General features: G+C 30.9%; 1 protein-coding gene across 2 annotated transcripts; it reads right to left on the minus strand.

The window, feature by feature from the left end:
• LOC127732719 (serine/threonine-protein phosphatase 2A regulatory subunit B'' subunit gamma-like) lies at positions 1-22,667 on the minus strand. 2 transcript variants are annotated; one of them, XR_007996407.1, is made up of 14 exons: positions 22,484-22,667; positions 15,181-15,296; positions 14,354-14,403; positions 12,623-12,677; positions 12,086-12,198; positions 10,969-11,137; positions 8,826-8,870; positions 8,145-8,288; positions 7,415-7,551; positions 6,681-6,756; positions 5,588-5,725; positions 4,873-5,000; positions 1,444-3,555; positions 1-1,413 (listed from the first exon to the last, which is right to left on the minus strand). XR_007996407.1 is itself a non-coding variant. In XM_052241908.1 (13 exons), the coding sequence occupies exons 1-13, from the start codon at positions 22,560-22,562 to the stop codon at positions 3,447-3,449; spliced, it is 1,359 nt and encodes a 452-aa protein (XP_052097868.1). In that variant the 5' UTR covers positions 22,563-22,667; the 3' UTR covers positions 1-3,446. The 2 variants fall into 2 exon arrangements, 1 of the variants encoding a protein (XP_052097868.1); XM_052241908.1 differs by having other exon boundaries at positions 1-3,555.
• Between the last annotated feature and the right edge of the window lie 1,137 nt (positions 22,668-23,804).

Genomic DNA, 23,804 nt, shown 5'->3' on the forward strand with positions numbered 1-23,804 from the left:
TATTATTCACAAATATTTTATTTACAATATAAACACACAATATTGTACAATATCAGGCAGTGATAACATAAAAAACAATTTACAGCTGCTGCCTTGTTCACTGCATTTAAAAATTCCATTGAAATTTCATTATCTGAGTAAAGATCAACAATATTGATTTTCAATTTTTAGCTTTTCACAAAGTATACTACACTTGTTTTTTTATGAAGTCTGTAATAAAATTACATATGTTCCACATGATATCAAGCTCAAGCTTGTCATGGTAACACTTAGCTAATTACAGTTGTGTGTGCTGATGTGTAGTCAGATAATAATCTCTCAATAAATATTTAACATGTATCAGATCATATAACAACTGGTCTTCAAAAGCAATTAAATCTGTATCATTCTTACACATGATAAAATAATCTTAATGTGCATTTTATGAAGAGTTCAATATGCAAAAGCCTGAAAGCAAAATAAAATAAATTTTAGGACATTAGTATTTAAGTATTTTCAAAGTTATTATTGGTTATAATATATCATCTTAGCATATTGTGCATTATACAGTGTAGGGTATTGATATTTCTATTATCCTTTTTAGAAATCAGTAACTATCAATATTGAGGCATTGTTCAATTTTCAGGTTTGCCCACTTTGTTGGGTCAACGAAAAATTTGACAATGTCACATATCATAGATGATAAAATATAAATACTAGCTATTGTACTTTATTTGTTTTTATTTTCAACAGGTTTAATTCTACATTTGTTCAACTTTGTAAATTTTCAGTAATTGATACAACATGTTTTTTCCTTCATGTATTAATATTCTTATTCTCAGCTGCTGGCAAAGTACAAAGAGTAAGAACCGAGAAGATCAATAAGCATAAACAACAGCATGCTTTCCACTTGATATCCCTTTGTTTTAGCAATTTTTTCAAGTACAAATTCATCATCATACATTAAAAAAAAAGGAATTTTGTAAAGATCTGTTAAAAACTGGTTAAACTGAAGTTAACCTGAGACATGCTGATACTTGTAAAAAAAAAATCATAATCAAAGTACCCAACACTGACACAACAAATCCCAAAATCTTCAAAATCAATTTCATGTTAACCCACATATTGTAAATAGGGATTGCAAGCACTCTTGAGTTTCATGAGACATGCTTAGAAATGACAAATTTTTAATGAAAGGCCAATAACTCTGGAAAGACATATCTAAATTTATTTCAAAATTTCAAGGGAGTTTATGGAACAAACATTGTGTAACATTTGATAAATATATGTGAAAGCAAAAATAAGATTATTGTAATATGATTTAATAATTGCTGAATTTTTCAACATTGAAAGTCCTATTAAAGATTGACAAATCTAAAAATCTTCTAAATGGAAGAGAGCATTGCTTCATGGAAACAAACATTTGCAGAAATTCTTTACAGATATATGCCTAAGCAAACATACAGTACTCCATGGAGTGCTCATTATTGCCCAATTATCTATGAATGTAGATTAAATTAAGCTACTTGAGGTATTGTGAGAGGTTTTGAAATAAACCAACAGAATAAAATATAATGTGTCAATAGTTGAACAAGTGTGTAATGTAGTGGAACATACAATCTATTGACAATAACAGAAGACATTGTAATAAGGATGACAAGAAATGACAATACATCACAATTTGAGACAAAACATAGTCTGTATTATATCACAAGTAATTTGTCTTAATTTTTTTTCAGCTATTTTGTGATACATGTATATATTTGTAGAAACAACTAAGAAAAAACACTTATCATTTTGATAATAATATATACCTAAAGTCTAACTTACTTTACTCTAAAAATGAGACTAATAATTTCTAAGTACAATAGAACTATGATGTGCTTGGAGCCTGAGAATACACAAATTTACAATCTCTCAGTACAAACAATGACAAAATACACAAACATTGAAAAAACAAACTTTAACAAGACAAACTATTCAGACAATAACAAAATATCTAAAAAACAATTTCTAATGGTTCATTAAAATTAGGGACACCTAAGAGTATATTGTCACTGTTAGTTTAAATCAGTACACTGCTATATCACAGTTGTAAGTCATTGGGCTTTCTTTATTTTTTAAATATAATTCCTTAAATAGTTTGAAGTAATAAAAGTAAATAGTTTATTTTTGTTTCTAATTTATGGTCAAAATTTGTGGTACGGGTATGTTTCCTTTCAAAATGTTCTCGACAATATGAAATTCTAGGTAAATACAGAATATAAGATCTCATTGCACCTCAGGTAAATAAGTGACTTTGTGATTGGTTTAACGCCGTCATGTGGTGACCCCTAAGAATCTGTAGGGGGTCAGTAGATTTCCTAGGGGTATCATGACGTCACTTCTACTAATATTGGTGATGCCATCTATTAATGTTATTGTATTTCATTGTTTATTTTTATACATAAGTCAGCAGGAAAAGTCATGTGTACGATAAATTTGTTCTACGGTTCACTACAGACAACCTATGATCCATAGAGGCTTAGTAAAATCCATGGGTGAGGCGGAAACAATAACATGTACAAATGTATATCTAATTAAAAAAATAAGAAACTGATGAATAGATCTTCAAAACTAACCTATCTAGGAAAAAACTTAATAACTAGATAAAGCTCTGAAAAACTCATATGATCAATTGCACTAAGAAGTTAGGCAGTGCACAGAAACATATACTGACAAGTTTTTTGTATGTTTTACTTGAAGTTAAGTATATCTTATATTCACGTTATGTTGGAAAATTTCTACTTTGAAACAAATCCATAAAGGTCTTATTTAAGATGATATACAATCAATAAATATTTGTAGTTAGAAATGTTTTATATAAAACATGGTGTTATGTAAGACTGGAAAAGAAATAAAGACATAAATCTTAACTAATACTTATCTGGCAATGTAATTTGGAGCATTAATGTATTTTAGGATTTACTAGTAATGGCACACATTTATATAAACATCACCTTATTATTTCTAAAAATGTTAGGATTTCTACTATATACATCACCATGAATTATTGTACAATTTTTCAGATGAGAAAACAGAAAGCTTAAACAAAATGTGTATTAATTCAAAACCATTGTCTGCAATTTCAACATTATGAAAAATTTAGCTATCCCTTTAAATACTCTATATCTAAATCTGACACGAGACAACTTATCCAATATCTTCAGAAAGTGGACGGTTTCAAGTATTAAATGACTAGTAATGCATGACTTGTATGGAGGAGGCTTATTGTAAAATGACTGAACTGCCCTTTACCATGAATAAATGAAATTGACAAAGTTTTTATGAAGTGATACATCATTATTTGATATTGCAATACTGGTTTTTGTCCTTTTTAAAATTCTAGTATTCTATCACAAATCTAAGGAAACTGCTACATGATGTATTAAGTTGCACAAGTTCCCGTTGATGAATTATAACTGCCATTAGATCTCGGATTCCTCAGCCGTATCTGGGACTAGATATTCTCTGTTTTCATATGTCCAGAAGTCATTCAAATCAGTTAAAATACTGACCACTGTATCACCTTTACCACTGAAATAAATCATTGTATTCAGGATTAATTTACAAGAACTTAAGATTTTACCCACTAAATCCTGAAGATTATTTTAGCATTTGTCTTTTGCTCTCTGTAATTTTTAGTTTATAATAAAATTTAACAACAAATGTTTTGAACAGATAAGGATAGGATTGAGTACCTAAACAGCAGTAAAATCAAAAATTCTGAAGAAGCTAAATCATTTCCATTTGTCTTTTTGTTGATTGCATGATTTGCAATTGACTTACGAAGCTTCATGTATTGTTAGAAGTAACTTTTTTATGGTGTGCAACATTTTTAACCATTTTTGTTTTTCTCATTTGATTGAAATCAATTTAGTAGTGTTAACATAGAACCTACAGGGGCGGATTCAGGTGGGGGCGTGGCGGGCATGCGCCCCCCTCCCCTAAAATTTTCAAAGCATGGGTTATCCTCAACTTAATAAAGAATATTTCTATAATTTTACCTCCAAAAAAATTTATGTTTGCACACCCCCCTTACCTAAAATCCTGGATCCGTCCCTGACTTAGATGTTAAACCAGAAATCAAACTATTCTTATGAATATCAAATACAAAAGCATTTACACAACACACACATCTAAGAGATTTTAGCTGGAGTTAGCAGACTACACAACCATTTACACAACACACATCTTAGAGATTTTAGCTGGAGTTAGCAGACTACACAACCATTTACACAACACACATCTTAGAGATTTTAGCTGGAGTTAGCAGACTACAAAACCATTTACACAACACTAATCTAAGAGATTTTAGCTGGAGTTAGCAGACTACAAAACCATTTACACAACACACATCTAAGAGATTTTAGCTGGAGTTAGCAGACTACAAAACCATTTACACAACACACATCTAAGAGATTTTAGCTGGAGTTAGCAGACTACAAAACCATTTACACAACACACATCTAAGAGATTTTAGCTGGAGTTAGCAGACTACAAAACCATTTACACAACACACATCTAAGATATTTTAGCTGGAGTTAGCAGACTACAAAACCATTTACACAACACACATCTAAGAGATTTTAGCTGGAGTTAGCAGACTACACAACCATTTACACAACACACATCTAAGAGATTTTAGCTGGAGTTAGCAGACTACAAAACCATTTACACAACACACATCTAAGAGATTTTAGCTGGAGTTAGCAGACTACACAACCATTTACACAACACACATCTAAGAGATTTTAGCTGGAGTTAGCAGACTACTTTATAAACATTGAACAAATAAAGTGAAAAGGCAACCTGCTAGAGAAGGAAAACAAAGTTGTACTTATCTCAACTTACCTCACAATTAAATCTTGTAGTGTTAATTTTAATGGATCCTTAGGTTTGACCATGTCAAATATTTCATCTTTCACATCTTGAAATGATATAGGTTCTTGTCCATGAAGCTTCATCTGTTCTTGAATAGCCTGAAACAAAATATATGGAAAATTTAAACAATTTCATGATAATAATTACTTTGGTAGCAAGAATGTATAGTTTCAAATATTGTCTACATCTGAATTCATGTTTCATGTAGAACATAAAAATGACTGAGTAATGGACATCTCATTCCATTAAATTTATTCACAACTTTTATAGACTCAGGACTATTTAGAGCTTGACATATTGATATGGACTCAAATGACTGAATGTTGCCTTTTAGGTGTCCTTTGGTTACTTTTGTTATTTGGTTGGTGTCTAACTGCGTTTTACCCCACATCTTCTTTTATTTATTTATTCCAATAAGAAAACAATCAAACAACACATGTTGACTTAACTATTTAGTTTATGTAATGAGTCCATCTTTTGTGTTATTCTAGTCTTAAAATTTTAAATGAAAAGCATTATTTATTTGATTTACTTTTTTACATATATTTTAGTAAAATGATTATAAATACTTCTAATTAATTTTCTTTTCAAATTCATGACAATCAGCTAAAATTCAATCTTAGAATAATAATCCTAACATTTAGACTCACAATGAACAGGAAAATTGTGGATATCAATCACTTACCCTAAAGAAATAATTAAGAGCAAACACATTCAGGTATCCTTTATGTTGGACATCTAATATTCTAAATAAGTATCTTAATGCTTGTGGTTCCTTCTTATTTTCTAACGCTAATACAAAGTCTAGGTAGGTTTTGTAGTCCTGTTATAAACAAATAAAAATAAACTATTATTGTAAGAAGTCAGTCATTTGTAACAGGAGAGACTCTGAACAAAACCTAAACATTGTAAATGTTTATATTATACTAAATTTCCTTTTTCGTTTCAGCTATCAACATAATGTACATGCAAAGCAATTACCATCTAAAGGCTTCATAATATGAAAAGGTAAGGAGTTGTGATGACAAAAGTGGGTACTGAGATTTAAGTTTAAAGAGGAATAACTCAGGAAAAATTTAATACAACTGAACACCATATGCTTATAGACATGAATAACGTGCTTCATTGAGTCTCACATTATATAAGCTCCATGTAAATATAATAAGCCATGCATGGGGTGGTATCAACAAAGGATGGAAACAGAAATAGGTAAAATAAATAAAAATGTTAAAATTCATAGGAAATGACATTGAAAAAATCTATCCACAAGTAGATTTGCATATAAAGAGAATCTGACAATATTCCAAGTTTCACATAAACATACTTATGCATTACTATGAAAAATTTCAACAAGGTAAGTAATAGATGGTGTCTGAATATCTGTTCATACTGGCATATCTATGTAGGATTACAATCCATACCATATGCACATCTGGATTTTAAATCTAACCATACAACAAGATTCAAGGGTTGCCATTACAATGAACCAGGATACAGGTGTGTGATGACAAGTCAAGTAATGAGCATAATAAAATTTTAAAATCTTAAAGGAGCATAATTCTTAAACATTAAAGGATAAATCTTGTTCACCATAGGTTTGCATATAAAGATCAATATGCATAGATTGAAGCAAATGGGAAAAGACAAATAAGTTGGTAGGGAGAGAAGAATAGACAGACACATTTTGAAATACATCTCCAAAAGAACTTTGATTACTGAAGGTTAACAAAACTTCAACTACTCCAAGATAGTAAATTGTACTACTAAATATATCTCACCATTTCTCCTTCATAAGTTAAACATTCCTGAAAAACTCTATCTAAAAATACATCAGTTAGGGTACCAGTACCATATCTAAAATGAAAAGACAGTAGCTGTACTATATTTTTTGTTTTGTTTGACAAATAGATTATACGAAATTGATTTAATATCTTTACGTTTTTGTCTTTTCTGCAAGAGACAAAAAAACTATTCTAATACAATAATTTGCTCCTTTTGAAATATCAAAATATTTTCACTAACAATCAACATTTATATCCAAAGTCAAAACTTACACTGAATTACATGTAAATGGTGAATTGCTAAAAAAATACCAAATCACAAAGTTCCTTAAAACTTAAATTTCAGGAGATGTTTATAAAAATTAAATATGTGTCTACTACCAAATATTTTTGTCATTCAAACTTCTGCAAATATGGTTTGATCTATAAAGATAACTGGTCAATATTTCAAATACAAATATTTGTTATATTATTGATAAATATTGTGAAGATACAAAATAAAAAAATTAGAGACGAATTTCAATTATATTTGCTATAAGCCCAATTTTATGACAAGCCTGTATGTTATAAACCAACTCTACTGTATATCCATGACATTCTTTCTTGACTATCAGCATCAAACAATTGGTTTTTTTTTATCTCAATTACATCAATAACACCAAAATCCACAAAAATTAATACCCCACAAATAGATATAAATCCACAGTAACATGAACTGTACAAGTACTAACCTTGCTAATTCTTCTTTACTTAACATGCCATTATGGTCTTTATCTAAATTTAAATATTGCCCATAAACTCGTAAAGCTGAAGGTGCAGAAAACCAATTAGACTCCTGCATTTCCTTTGACAAATCTTCATCTCTAAGCTAAAATACACAAGATAGTGTTACCAAATAGCTTTAGATACATAATGGAATGATTTGATGACAGTTAAAAATTATTGAAAATGACTCAAAGGTAGAAGTTATCAAACTGTTGGTGAGTAGTTAATGTTTCATGGATGTTTACTCTGCATTAACTTTATTAATATCAAAATTTATGATAAAATATAAAACTGAAAATTATAACAATTTTCCAAATTTAAAATTGATGTTTTGGAGTATTCCTTCTATACCCCTCTAAGTTTTTCAAACTGCTCACTTCAGAACCACTCAAGTCAAATGTGTCATGAACATTTAAAGGTAAATTGTTTGTGAATAAAGTACACATTCTATTATTTTATTTTTCAATTGTCATTTAAAAGTCCATTTCATGTTTTATAAATATACATTTTAGAAGGGATTTTTTTGATAGTGGCATCTGCAGTGATAGTGGGTGTGTTCTGAAAATTTTCATTCTAGATACAATTATACCAGGAACAAACACCAAAATTTGAAAATGTTATCATGTAAAATTAGTCCTCAATATAAGTCTTTCTAAATATATACTCTCATTTTCTTACAAAACCATTATGTCTTACCTCTAATAAATCATCTAGAAAACTACAAGCTAATATATCCTGAATTTTAATTCTACCAGTCCTCATTGGATCCAGAAAAAAGAAGAATTTTCTAACAGCTGTACATACATAGAATGAGTAGAAAGATCTCTCCAATCCATTTAACTGAAAAATAACCAGGCTTAATTATATTGTAGCTGTTTTAATTAGGTGTTATGCTAAAGGAAATTTTCAGCTGTGCAATAAGCACAAATTTTGTCATTTTAAAAAAGTTAAATCGTGTTTACGTAATTCTGTGTACAATGTGAAAAAAATATCTGCTTAACATGATTGAAAAAAATGTCTTTACTGGCAATCAGGAACATAGATCCTATTGTATCTGTGGTAGTGATAGCTGGTAAAAGGGTTTGATACTTGCAAAAAAAAAGTTTCTCTTAACAATTCAGTACTCTTTGTATATAATGACAGCTATATATACATACAAATTTTGTCACTTATGTATATTTTTCACTGCTTTAATGACAATGATATTTTTGCCATATTGATGTCTGAAGGATCAATCATATTCAAGACAGTTTCAGTAGAATTTTCTTCATGTAAGTGTTGAGAGAATAGGTCTTCTAACCAATCTAAAAAAAATTTCTAAGTCAAATTAAGCATAAATCAAATCACAGTAATGAGTTTAATCCCTGTGTAACCTACCTGTGGAAGAGTTGGAATCAATTCTAGTATGTAATTTTCTAAATCCTACAAAATATCAAATAATATCAATAACTATGACATGCATATTTTTTTTAGCTGCAACATGAGGGTACATTTGCAATTACCCCCAAACTCAATTCCAGCTTTCCCTTTGTGATATGGAACCTTGTAGTACAATTTCATAAAGATCCATACACTTACACACAAGTTATTGTCATGACACTAGAAAAACACTTGTTTTTTGCCCCTTTTATTTGGCCCCTTATTCCTAAAATTTTGAGGCAATTACCCCAAAATCAATCCAAGCATTCCCTTTGTGATATGGAACCTTGTGGTACAATGTCAGAGAGATCCATACACTAACACACAAGTTATGTCTGGAAGTTACAAAAATGCTTATTTTTGGCCCCTAATTCCTTCACTGTTGGTACCATAAACCCCAAAATCAATCCCCACCTTCCTTTTGTGGTATTGAACCTTATGGTAAAATTTCATAGAGATCCATTCACTAAAAGTAAAGTTAGAGTGCGAAAACCAATGTGTCTTCACTCGACGACGACAAATTCTTTGCAGTCGTATAAAAACTGCATTTCACCCCTATGTTCTATTTTTAGCCATGGCGGCCATGTTTGTTGATGGATCAAAATTTCGGATACAATTCATAAACTAGATTCCTAAAGGAACATTCTTCAAAGTAAAGAAGTATTAGGCACAATAGTTTCAGAAGAGAAGATTTTTAAATGTTAGCAAACTTGATGAACACATTTCGTAAAATTGTCTTTAAAGGGCAATAACTCCTTAAGGGGTCAATTGACAAATTTGGTCATTTAACTTTTCTGTAGATCTTACTTTGCTGAACATTATTGCTGTATACAGTTTATATCTATCTATAATAATATTCAAGATAATAACAAACAAGAGGCTCTGAAGAGCCAGAATCGCTCACCTGTATTACAGAGGAGAAGATTTTTAAATGTTAGCAAACTTGATGAACAAATTGTGTAAAATTGTCTTTAAAGGGCAATAACTCCTTAAGGGGTCAATTGACAATTATGGTCATATTTACTTTTTTGTAGATCTTACTTTGCTGAACATTATTGCTGTTTACAGTTTATATCTATCTATAATAATATTCAAGATAATAACAAAAAACTGCAAAATTTCCTTAAAACTACCAATTTAGTGGCAGCAACCCAACAGTTGTTCGATTCGTCTGAAAATTTCAGGGCTGATAGATCTTGACCAATTGAACAATTTTACCCTAAGTCAGATTTGCTCTAAAAGCTTTAGTTTTTGAGATATAAGCAAAAAATTGCATTTGACCCCTACGTTCTATTTTTAGCCATGGCGGCCATGTTTGTCGATGGATCAAAACTTTGGATACAATTTATAAACTAGATACCCTAAGGAACATTTAGATAAAGTTTGAAGGTATTTGGCCCAGTAGTTTCAGAGGAGAAGATTTTTTAAATAGTTTACGACGACAGACGATGACGACAGACGCCAAGTGATGGCATAAGCTCACATGGGGCCCTTCGGCCCCGGTGAGCTAAAAATCTAATTTATCGAAATCCAAAACAAGCTTATCCAGTGAATAGCTCATATTCTGTAAGGTAGAACAAGTCTAACTAGAAAATTGTTTCCAATAGTCATATTAGTCATATACTTACTTTAACAACATTGTTTTGGTTAGAAATGTGTTTAATGATAGGAAAAGAAATGATTCTTAAGTTTTTGATATTATCTGGCAATACTTTATTGCACATTCCATTATGTAAAAGACATAACAATCAGTCATATCAAACTTTATTTCGCACATATAGGCTAATATAAGATGGACGGACAATAGTATATCATGCTCCATTTTTTACCAACCTTTAGACATATGGTATGATCCCTAAAAATCATTTCCTTTTGTCATGGATTGCTGTTATCTAGTACATTTTGTTTATTTAAAATTTTTATTTTGCAGTGAAAAAATTAGTGAAATTTATGAATAAATGTAGCAAAAGATTTGTAAATAAAAAGATTTTATGCAATTATGGAACTTTAAAAAAAAATGAAAATATGACTGAAATTTATTTTACTTATTTAAGCAATTTGCTGAAAAGTCATGAATAAGTTAAATTTTGACAGAACTTACAGATTCTTTGAGATAGCCTTGTCCAGCAACATCATACAAAGACAGACCAATTCTAGTTTGATGTAACCAGACTTTTCTCATCACATAGTTAAAGAACTGCATGATAGATATTCTGCCATAGGGATCTGTTTGTAGAAGTTTACAGAACACTGATGCTGAGAAAAACTGTCTGTAAATAAAATAAACAAACTATGTTTCAAAGAAGAAATTTGTCAGTTGTTGATCAACCTGGACAAAACATAAACAAAAAGTATAACTCATTACTACACAAGTACATATTAAAGTTGGCTCAACATCTGAAAGAAGAGCAACAAAAGTAGCGATTAGCACAGTTTTCATGAAAAGTTCAAGGGCTATATTGATATCTTAAGAAATTAAACCAGAATAATTTAATTTTGGATGTAACGCTTCTTCTGATTGGCTGACGTTGTTATGTTTATCAGCTCATAGACATAATTTTGTCATGTGACCCTGACGTCATCAACGTTTTTTTATTGTTTACTCCGGTTTAAAATGGAATTTAGAATTAAATTATAGGAAATGACTGTAATATTTTTTCTGTCTATTCGAAATAACATAAAAAATGTGGTGCACACTTTAAATAACCCGCTACGCGGGTTATTCAGTGTGCACCACATTTTTGATGTTATTTCTTCATAGACAGAAAAAATATTACAGTCATTCCTTAAATAATAAAATAACTTGATCTGAAATTCATTGTTATCGTATTACAAAACAAAAAAAATTAGAGCAATATCTGAAAGCATTTCAATTATATCTGACAACAAAAGGCTAAACATCTATCACTTTATATATCAACAAATAATTTAACATTTTACAACTGTTAATTCATAAATGTTTGCAAAGTTTTTATTATTCAGACAATTCTGGTGGGATAGGATTTGCAAAAATAAAACCTTGCATTTAAAAATTTCATACCATTATTTGTATTCAGCATTGTATGAAATCGTAATAGCTAAATTAACAGTTTAGTTCAATGTCCAACAAATCACAATAATAAATGCATGCAAACATTTCTGAATTCACAGCATTTACAGTAGTTAAATAGTTATAACAATTCCCCCTTAAAAATGAATGTTATTTCTTAAACACATACTGGCATTTTGCTCCTGCTTCTGAGCCAACTTTCTGGAAATCTTCATAGTTAATCATCTGATCTTCTCCAACTATTGGCGGGGTGTGGTGTTGGTCTAACAGAAACCAGAGACGCTAAAAATATACCAGTTATCATAGAACGATGAAAAACTAATAAAGAATTCTTTGGGGTGATCAATGTTAACTTGGGTTCTATTAACAAATAGTTAATTTAAAATTTTACTTAGTTGACAGAAATTTAGTTTCTTTGAGAATGAGGTTAAAACTTTATGTTTGTATCACCTTAGTAGGAAAATGTCAACTGAAACTTAAAACAAAGCTACCTATAATCCATTTAATTTTACTGAACACATTTTACCCCTTTTCAAATAAGGCATTGTCCATCTATTGTCATTAAGTTAGACTATTTGAGAGAAACAAAATTATAAGCAAAATACTTGTATATAAAATCTGTTAAATTCCTTTTAGTTTTTATTTTATGAACATGTTCAACCCCTTATGTGAGTATGTATTTTAAATTGCTAGTCATACGTCATACCTGCAGTTCATCATTATCTAGAAGTTCTCTACTCCTTCTCTGTAAGAACACCGCTCTGAAATTATTTATAAGTGATATGTATTTTAGTGAAAGCATATGAAGGCTTAATTCGAGCAAAGTTTAATTACCAAAATGAAATACAAAGTTATATTAATTTTGTTCATTGCATTTCTATGACAGGACACAATAACTAACATTTTCTATAAAAAAGGATTAATATCAAGTTATTAATTTAAATGTCTACAAGTATAAACGAAATAGTTGGGATGATTTGATAGTGATTCCAATATAACACTCTTACTGCTTACTCCAGCCATAACTTGATAAGGTACCCTAGATCTGATGTATCAAAACTTAACTTAATATCAGTATACCAAATAAGAAATGTAGTGATTCCAATATAACACTCATATTGCTTACTCCAGCCATAACTTGATAAGGTACCCTAGATCTGATGTATCAAAACTAAACTTAATATCAGTAAACCAAATACAGAAATGCGTCACAAATGCATTGCATTCTATTTTTTTTTTAAATTGCATGCTCTATTTGTGAGATTAAAAATTAATAATCAGCAGCCCAAAGTCCTGATTAATAATATAAGTTAAAGGTTAAAACATTCATTGACTCATTCTCTCCATATCATGAATAATAAAATATGGTCAAAGCTTTGTAAAAAAAAATTACAAATATACATGGAACTTTTACTAACTAGATATCATTGAGATGAGAGCCATCTCTGTGGGCCCCGCTGTGAATAATGTGTGGTAAAAAATTTGTATCTTTATCATTGGACATGGGGTTGTCAAATGAAACCAAAGTTTTTGACCTTGACCTTTGACCTAGGAAGTTGTACATAAATTGTGACACACCCTCTGGTGTTGGTTTATATACATATCAAGTATAAACTTTGAAATCATAACGGTTCTCAAGATATATAGCGGACACGATCTTTACCATAGGACATGGGGTTATCAACTAAAATCAAAGTTTTTGACCTTGACCTTTGACCTAGGAAGTTGTACATAAATTATGACACACCCTCTGGTGTTGGTTTAAATACATATCAAGTATAAACTTTGAAATCATAACGGTTCTCAAGATATATAGCGGACACGATCTTTACCATAGGACATGGGGATGTCAACTAAAACCAAAGTTTTTGACCTTGACCTTTGACCTAGGAAGTTGAACATACATTATGACACACCCTCTGGTGTTGGTTAATATACATGTCAAGTATAAACTTTGAAATCATAACGGTTCTCTAGATATAGAGCGGACATGATTTGTTACGGACGGATGGATGGACAGACAGAGGGACAGACGGACAGACTGATCACTATAGGGCGGCCGCCATTCGGCAGGGCCCTAATAAAAAAGTGGTTCTCTTTATCAAATTTTTACAATTGCCACTTCTTGCCATATAGTTGAGGTAAATTGACATTTCATAGTGTATACAAATGCAACTATGAAAAAAATATTCATAACTATCAATACATGTTATTGAAGGCCTCACTGTGACTTTGAGATGAAGAACAGCAATAAAAATGCTGTTCTTTTGCTTTTTGTGAGTTTTTTTGCTGTGCATGTACTGATTTTGTGTCATGGGTAGATACCCCATATCCGTTGTTTTTCTATTGTCTATTGCTTTCATTTTTATGTGTCTACAAAGGCTCTAATTAAAGTTTCAAAATACCTGTAGTTACAAATCTACACATGTATACATACCTGGATTCTTCCCTGAGTTTAAGTAACAAAGGTTCTTCTTCGGTAGGTAGCTACAAAAGAACAAAAAAATATTTCACAAAAATTTATTTGTTTATCTAATCAACTTTTTAGAGCTATTTTCCTAACGCTTGTAATTTAAAGGTTTGGTTGACTTGCTTGCTTTGTTTGTATAAATGGTTGCTCAAGCATTGTAATTAAGATTGACATCTGCAATCAATAGATAGGCGGGGCTTCAGCTTATGGACAGAATTTCTAAGCCCCCTGCAACACATCGCGCTGGGAACAAAAACACATATTAATTTTTATTTAGAGAAAACAGGTAATCAGAAATTATATGATTACTTAATGCATTAAAGTGGTCACATAATTGCACATTTGTAAATATAATAAATTGCTTCGCTGAGCGCAGCTGGATACGACGGCAGTGTTAAAATTTTATTGATTTCTATTTACTTATACTAAAGTTATTATCCGGAAACCATCTGTCTTCGGACGACGCTGACGACTACACGTCTACGACAACGTGATACCAATATACGGCCAAAATTTTTTTAATTTTTGCGGTCATATAAAAATCAGTCATTAACTTCATTTCATATACATTGTACATATAACATGTAAAAAATGTCTAGGTTAATTGTTACCAGCATAGTTTCAATATGTATACAAACATTTCTTTTTCTATCAGACTGAATACCAGTACTCCTGATTATATAATTTGAACTTGAAAAGACAGGAACCACAGTGCAAATGGCTTTCTAATTTCAACTTTCCTTGTAATGATATTCATGGATAAATGATAGGTCAATATTATATATGTTACAAACCTTAACATAAAGACTAGGAATATTCTTATACTCTTCATTAATTCCACGCCAATTCTGATAGTACTCATTGAAGATTTCGAAATCCTCTGCTTTTATCTCTTCTGTATGTCTTTTTTCTATTATAAATAAAACATAAGATAAAAATCTTCAGAATAAGAAGCAATAGGAATGCATAAACATGATAAAGAGGTCAATTCATATTGAAAATCATTAGTCCAAGGGCTCTCCTCATCAGACACAGTTATTGAGGCTTTCTTAGGGATAATAAGGTTCTTGATTTCTTTTTAAAAACAGATAAAATATTAGTGTGATATTTCTGTAACTTTCACATAGACATTGCTGTATTACTATACATGATGAAACTAAGATCTTTATTGTCTCCAAAAATTAATCTTAAAAGGTTGTTTTGGGGGCATTTTGTATGTTGAAACATATACTATTTTTCTACTCTTAAGAATTTCTTATTGATTTTGAAAACAATTATCATGATTATATGACACTGAAGATTAAAAGTTGTAGAGTGTATTTAAATTCAATTCATAATTTAATATTTTTCAGAGGGCATTGAAAATGTACTTTTTCAACATAAACAAATAAAAAAACTTATTTTCATGAAATGGGGATTCATTCTTAATTGCAGATACACTTTGTGTATTCAAATGACTAAAATTGTGAGACATATGGGGAATAAACTAAAAAAAATAAATGGGGAATGTGTCCATGGGACACAGATGATGCTCCAGCTTGCATATAATGTTATAATGGGCCATAACTTAAGAACTGTAAAAGTGACACTACACAAATTTGAACTTGATCTGAGTTTTGTGGTAATAAGCATTGTTTATAAGTTTCATAACATTTAGTTGACATAAACTTAAATTAGGGAACAGAATGAAAAATTCAGCAATTTTTCCATTTGTAAAGGGGCATAACTCTAGAACAGTAGAAGTGATGCAATCAAAATTCAAACTTGATCTGTGTATTGTGGTAATTAGCATTGTGGATAAGTTTCATAACATTTGGTTGAGGCAAACTCGAGTTAGTGAACGGAAACTAAATAAACTGCTTCGCTGAGCGCAGCTGGATACGCCCGCAGAGGTCCAACCCTGAACAGTTGGGGCAAAAATGGACACAATATTCAAGCTTGATACAGGTCTGAATTTGGATTGTAATTAAATATTTGATATATTATAGGTTTCTGAATAAATGTAGACATAGAACTTAAAATTGGTTATATGAAAGATTTCTTGCTGTTGTGCAATACTTAGTAAATCTGTTGTCAGACTATTAACAAATAAAATCTTACAACTCTGAAATGTAAAATCGAAAATTTATAAAAATCAAAATGGAGCTTACAAAAATAGATATAAACAATTTACCAAAGTCTCATAAAAAATGCTGAAAGCATTTTTGAGTTATTGTCCAAATCCCCCTTTTTGTAATGAATAAAACCCCATAAATATATATTCTGAAATTTATAAAAATCAAAACGGAGCTCATGTCGATAGAAATAAACAATTCACCAAAGTTTCTTGCAAATTGGTGAAATTGTTTTTGAGTTATTGTCTGAAACCTGGAAATTCACCCCTTTTTTAATGAATAAAACCCCAAAACTCGGAAACGGTAAATCCAAAATTTATAAAAAACGAAAGGAGGCTCACGTCAATAGATAGGAACAATTCACAAAAGTTTCATGCAAATTGGTGAAATTTTTTTTGAGTTATTGTCAGAAAACTGGAAAATCCCCCCTTTTTTAATGAATAAAACCCCAAAACTTGAAAACGTTAAATCTGAAATTTATATAAAACGAAAAGGAGCTCACATCAAAAGATATGAACAATTCACAAAAGTTTCATGCAAATTGGTGAAATTGTTTTTGAGTTTTTGTCCGAAAACTGGAAAATCCCCCCTTTTTTAATGAACAAAACCCCAAAACTCGGAAATGGCAAATCTGAAATTTATAAAAAACGAAAGGGAGCTCACGTCAATAGATATAAACAATTCACCAAAGTTTCATGCATATTGGTTTAAGCATTTTTAAATTAATGTCCGACATGTTGACGACAGACGGACGGTCAGCGGTATACCATAATACGTCCCGTAAACGGGCGTATAAAAATCAGCATTTTTGTTCATTTGTAAAGGAGCATAACTCTAAAATGGTAAAAGTGACGACACCAAAATTCTAACTTGATCTGTGTTTTGTGGTAATAAACATTGTGGATAAGTTCATAACATTTGGTTGAGGCAAACTAAAGTTAGAGAACGGAAACAAAAAATTCAGCAATTTTTCTGTTTGTACAGGGGCATAACTCTCGAACAGTAAAAGTGATGCCACCAAAATTCAAACTCGATCTGTGTTTTGTGGTAATAAGCATTGTGGATAAGTTTCATAACATTTGGTTGAGGCAAACTTAAGTTAAAGAATGGAAACCAATTTTGGGACGTACAGACGTATGTACGCAAGTACAAACGGACAAGGGTAAAACTTAATACCCCCTCTGCTAGGGCGGGGGCATAAACATGGTTTGCTCGGGTTAAGAGTTTTGAAATTATACTTACTGTTTTAAGTCAATCACTGATAACCTGTATTATTGAATAAAATGCTCCGCTGGGTGCAGCTTGATACGACCGCAGATGTCGAACCCTGAACAGTTGGGGCAAGTATGGACACAACATTCAAGCTTGATACAGCACTGAATTTGGATTGTGATTAAATTTTTGACACAGCATAGGTTTCTGACACAGAATGAATGTGGTCTAAGAACTTAAAAAAATTTAATTTACCTATTCAAACCATATCATTATTATTTGCTTTTATATATAAATCAGAAATAACCAATTTAAAATGGAAAATTTTAAAGAAAAAAAAAAGGAAAAAAAAATCCCCCCCCCCCAAATTTTTTGAACCCCCTTATGATTCATCACCCCCAACTCAATCCCAGCCTTCCCTTTGTGGTATGGTACCTTGCAGTACAATTTCAGAGAGATTCATACACTTGAACACAAGTTATTGTCTGGAAACTAGAAAAATGCTTGTTTTTTGGCACCTTTTTGGGCCCAAATTCCTAAACATTTAGGGCAATTACCCAGGGCTTCCAAAATTTCCTGACGACAGCCGGACATTTTTCAAAGAAATATTTTTGACGGTCAATGATCAGCTGGATACTTAAATGTAACTGAGAGGATGCATAAATTGATATATGTGTCTAAATAATTAGTAGTGTTATATGCAATAAAATTATTTATAACTGTATTGTTTTTCTTCATTCTAAAAATAAATAAAATATTATCCTCGGTATTGTGTCATTTTTCTGTGTATCGTAATACAGTAACCATCATTGCATCAATCAGCTTCAGTACCTGACTGTTCTCATGTTTTTGTTTCTGTTTATATAATCTATCTTCTCTCTGTGAGTACTTAACACTTTGTAAATTAAGGGTATCTTATTTGAAACTGTTGATGTTGGTTTTAATTGCAGTTCAACTTGATCATCAATACACTTGATACTTTTCTTTTTGTGTATTGATTACCTGACCACGTGACTTTTACAACTGATGCGGTATTTATAGATAACATTGAGGAGGCCCAATGAAGGATATTGTTTTAAACCGTGTAAAATCTACTGAACAGTAATAACATTTTTCTTTGTACAATTTCCCAACCTGATTTAGAAAATAAGGAATAAATAAAAACATACTCAGTTGATAAATAATTTAAACTAATTTTCAGTTCACCAGCTTTGAGGTATGATAAGTACAAAATTAAATGTTTTTGCGTAGCAGATCAGTTGACTCGTCGATCATAATTCCCACGGCGGGTCTTAACTTTACGTCGGACATCACCTCTTTCTCTATAATATCGGAAATTGTCTGAATAAATTCGGAGCAGGCATTGTTCTCTTGATATAATTTAGAAGTGATCACGGCACCATTTAACTTAGTTAAATCATTTATTGACTGAAATTTGTCCATTGGTAAGTTTTCTTTAGCAATAAAGTAAGAAACAAGGAACAAGGTGCACATTGCGTTGTCAGTCTTTTCATGAACTTTCTCAAATACTGATACAATTGGATTACTCTTGGAAGCTGTCTCTAATTTAAGAGCTAGAACGTGGTCATTGCTATTAGCATGCTCTACAACGGCTGACTTTCGAAAAGTTATTTTTAAGTTTATGTTTTTGTCAAATGTCACAAAACATGGCATTTAGCATACTGTCAAATCTTAACCATAAAAACAGTTGTAACCATTTATGAATAAAGTTTCTAGCATTTTTAGCAGATTTCGAATTTTGATCGGAATCGTCACGTTTACGTTTGCCCATGATGGCAGATTTGTAAAGTTCAATTTGAGACAAAGTCTTTATAACAGTCGGAGATTGTCATGATTGGATATTCTTCTTTATGATTTCAATTATAAAAACAGTTTTTAATATGAAAACAAGAATAGAGAACGCCCCCCTTATTTATTGGACAACTCAGCTTGGTATACCCAAGCGAAGCTATTCTCGGTGTTTTTCCTATATATTTCAATAAATTTTCCCCTTTAAGGGTACCCCAGTATTTAACATGATGTACAGTGTTAAATAAAATAATATATATCATACTTATTCATTTATAAATATCCTTATTTGAAGAATAACTTTTAAATATCAGGATACTTTTTTAAACTGAATGCTCATTTAAAATAATATCTATAAAGCGTAATTAAAAAGGATGTTGTTCCATACACGCTTACATGTTTGACCTCGTTTACCTGATCATCTTTATGTACATTGTTATGCATCATTAATTCTATTGATAAAGACAAGCTAAGGACACCTCATCAAAGGTAACAAACCTGTAATCAGTGAATGATTTATGGCTTCAATATAACTTATTAAAAGGGATAATTGTTTGACAGCTTGTTGTTATTTAAATAAAAGAAAACGTGTTTTTTCTACTTTTTATTGATGTACACAAGCTAAAGACCAAGCGGTACATTTATGTACCCAGAGGATTAGACTAACTGAGACACTTCAAAGTATCTGAAATATGCTGCATCTGTTTTATTAAACCCAATTATGACCGAAATATCTTTGTGAAATAGATTGCCACAATTATAAACTAAAATGTCCAAACGGACATTTTTATCGATCGATAGTTGGTAAAAATTGAAATGACCGTTTTATGAAAATGTCTTGAATAACAAAAAGTGGCAAACCAATAATATTTGACCGTTTGAGGCTGAGAGCAGCCGGACTTTTTATGAAAGTTTCCGTCAAGTCCAGAATATATGACCGTTTTGGAAGCCCTGCAATTACCCCCAACCTCAAACCCAGCTTTCCCTTTGTGATATGGAACCTTGTAGTACAATTTCATAAAGATCCATACACTTACACACAAGTTATTGTCATGAAACTAGAAAAATGCTGTTTTGAGGCTGTTACCCCCAAAATCAATCCCAGCCTTCCCTTTGTAGTGTTGGTACCTTGCAGTACAATTTCAGAGAGATCCATACACTAACACACAAGTTATTGTCTGGAAACTAGAAAAATGCTTATTTTTGGCCCCTTATTCCTTAACTGTTGGTACCATAACCCCCAAAATCAATCCCAACCTTCCTTTTGTGGTATTGAACCTTATGGTAAAATTTCATAGAGATCCATTCACTTAAACTAAAGTTAGAGTGCGAAAAACCAATGTGTCTTCGGACGACGTTGACGACAACATCATACCAATATACGACCGCAAAATGTTTATGCTGTCGTATAAAAATTAGATGACTATTGCACAGATTTATCAAGTAAAATATTGACCTTACTTGAATTCCTTTTATTTATTTAGATTTCATATTTTGCTTTCTCTTTTGAAAAAAAAGATCTTGTTTATCCTTAATTGTTTATCTTTCAGATATAATTTATAGAATCACTGTATGTAGTGCATTTCAAAAATAATAGGCAATGAATAAATCTATTATTTTTATATACCAAATATCAAATATATACATTTGTGAATTCAATAATGAGGTCAAGTATTTGTGTATTGAGGTGTATAATGAAGGGTCTGTTTAATTATGTAAGACTGAAGTTGATTAGTAATTTGGTTAATATGATTGGCATTTAAGGAGGTGGGACATTGTAAATAAGGCCCCACCTTGTCTCTCTGATTGTTTGGTGATCATGGCAGTTGTCAATCATACTGGTATTGTATCATTACTCTTACCTAATTAGAATGACAAATTGACAAAACTTAAAGACATACATACTTAAATAAATGCTCCAAATATATATTACAAATTTTTTCAGTTCATATGTGCATATGTACACAGACAAGAAAAAAATATGGAAATATATTTGAGTGTGTATACATTTTCTAGATTTAGTAGCTAATCTATGCTACTTCTTATTTGGAAGGCTGGTGCCTTAGGAAAGACTTGGAACAATAGTTCCAATCTTTCTTAAAACCTTGCTAAACTTTTAATAACAGACAAGAACTGAACAAACTAGAAGCTGGACTAATACCACTGCATCCTGTATTAATGCTATAGTATGTTATCTTTTTTCTATTAAACATAAAAAAATTACAAACGGCTCACAATTTCAGAAGTTTACAAATTTCCTCCATTTATCCTTTAAGAATAAATGAGGTGCTGTATACAGTACATGTGTATTTACCTTTTATGTTATGCGAAAAATTTAAAAAAACATCACCAGACTTCATCTTTTCATCAGATCTGTCTGACATTATTCATGATTGTTCAGTTATTTGTTTAAGAATTGCTTCTTCTTTTTAAAATTTAATGCAATGTAAAAGCTTTAATCCAAGCACATTTTGTATGAAGAGCAGAAGAGCTTAAAAATATGTGCAAACGATCAACAATGAATTGATGTAAAGGTTGTCATGAAGACTGGCCTAGTTGTAAAAGGTACATTTAATTGGGAATAAATTATAATTTTGGAATGAATGGAAATTAGTCTCTGCCAATCAAAATATCACGCAAGATTCCAGCAGAGCCATAGGCAACATATGTCTTTTTAAGTTTTTTGTTAAAACCTTCTTGTCATAATAATGAAATATAAATATTCAAAGTATATCTACACTGACTACAGATTTAGAACAATGAAATATAAATATTCAAAGTATATCTACAGATTTAGAACAACGCTTTGAGTTTAACTATTTACAAAGTTTTATCATCCTTCAACCCATTTCTTCCCAAATAGTATCTAATATTTTCAAATCAAATCATTGATATTTCAGATCAGACGTTTATCGTTCAAGTTTTATCAAGTCCACCTGTGTGTTTTCTTGCAATATCTCACTTTTATTTCTTTCAACATATTTCTTTAAAATTTTGCACCACTCCATGCTTTTCCTTTTCTGTGTTGGTGTTTTGGTCATGTTTTATCAGTAATACATGGAGGCATGGGGCGAAATACCAACAAAATGTTTATAATATCTAGAAACATGTTCCATCTTCCCTCTCCATTTTCATAACAGATGAGCTGATTGGCTGTTATGCCTCATGCGACACCGTTATTGAAAGGGGGAATAATTCATTTCTTGTCTCGACATGCAAACTATTTAGATTTGTATAATTGATTTAAACTTGTATTAACCTGAACATTTTAAGATTTATATTTTTTTGGGGAAAAAGACAGATATCTTATAATAAAAATTATGTTGAAATGGTAGAGTTAGTGTTTCATGTGTCTGTTATTTAAAGGATACCATATTTTTGTTGAAATTAATTAAAATAAATATTTTAATTAATTAATCTGTCTTTTTTCCCAAAAATATTATAAATCTTTAATTAATTTCTAATTGTTGGCAAATTATTTTCAATTGTGGTTAACTCATTTCTAATTGTGGTCAACTCATTTCTAATTGTGGTCAACTCATTTCATGGTCTTTAGGCTTAGCTGTGGTTATGATATGACTGAACCGTTGTGTCCCACAAAATAAAGTTCAATTACAAAGTTTCAATGGTACTTTTTGGTCCTAAAGCTCTTTAACTTTTTCAGTTTGTATACATCCTCGGCTTTCAAATATTCGGCTTTGAGCGTTCTCGATGAAGGTAAATCCGGAAAAGCCGGCTTCGGACGCATGAAATTAATAACGTGTTATTTTGGCGATTTTCTTTTTTCAAAAGTTCCCAATTAAATTTTGTACAAGTTTAAAAATATTCCGTTTTCCTCATCACTGAGGAGTTCTTTACCAGCTAAAAATGTTTATATTAACATTAATTGGTAGAGTGTACATTGTGTGTGTCTTAATGAGCTATAAGCAGGTATAGTGCTTGCTGCTCTTAACCTGTCCACATATCATGTACAGAGGTTGGAATGAACAATACATTTTCTGAAAAAGATGTTCATTTAAGCCACTACAGTTCAACTAGAGTCTGGCGTTAAATTTATGGGCTTTTCTACAACCACTGTATGATAATATGAAGGGACTTTCCTTATATCACGATTTAAATCATTTTTAAGCTAGTGTAATTTTTGATGGATTACTTTTTGTGGAAGGCTGTTCCTTTGACGAATGACAGACAGACGGTAGAAGGAATTTTGAAGTTCTACAATTACTGTTGATGTTTTGCTTTCATAACTTTCTATCTTGTCATGAGTGTACATTCATGACTAG

This window comes from Mytilus californianus, unplaced genomic scaffold (assembly GCF_021869535.1).
Source record: "Mytilus californianus isolate M0D057914Y unplaced genomic scaffold, xbMytCali1.0.p SCAF_26, whole genome shotgun sequence".
In the NCBI taxonomy this organism is placed as follows: Eukaryota; Metazoa; Mollusca; class Bivalvia; order Mytilida; family Mytilidae; genus Mytilus; species Mytilus californianus.

Excerpts from the sequence above, each read along its gene's own strand:
- LOC127732719 (XM_052241908.1), bottom strand. The coding sequence starts at position 22,562 with ATGACCAAAACACCAACACAGAAAAGGAAAAGCATGGAGTGGTGCAAA. Across the intron at positions 14,404-15,180 it reads TTCCTAGTCTTTATGTTAAG|CTACCTACCGAAGAAGAACC; the intron begins GTTTGTAACATA and ends GTTCTTTTGTAG. Across the intron at positions 12,199-12,622 it reads TAGATAATGATGAACTGCAG|CGTCTCTGGTTTCTGTTAGA; the intron begins GTATGACGTATG and ends GTATATTTTTAG.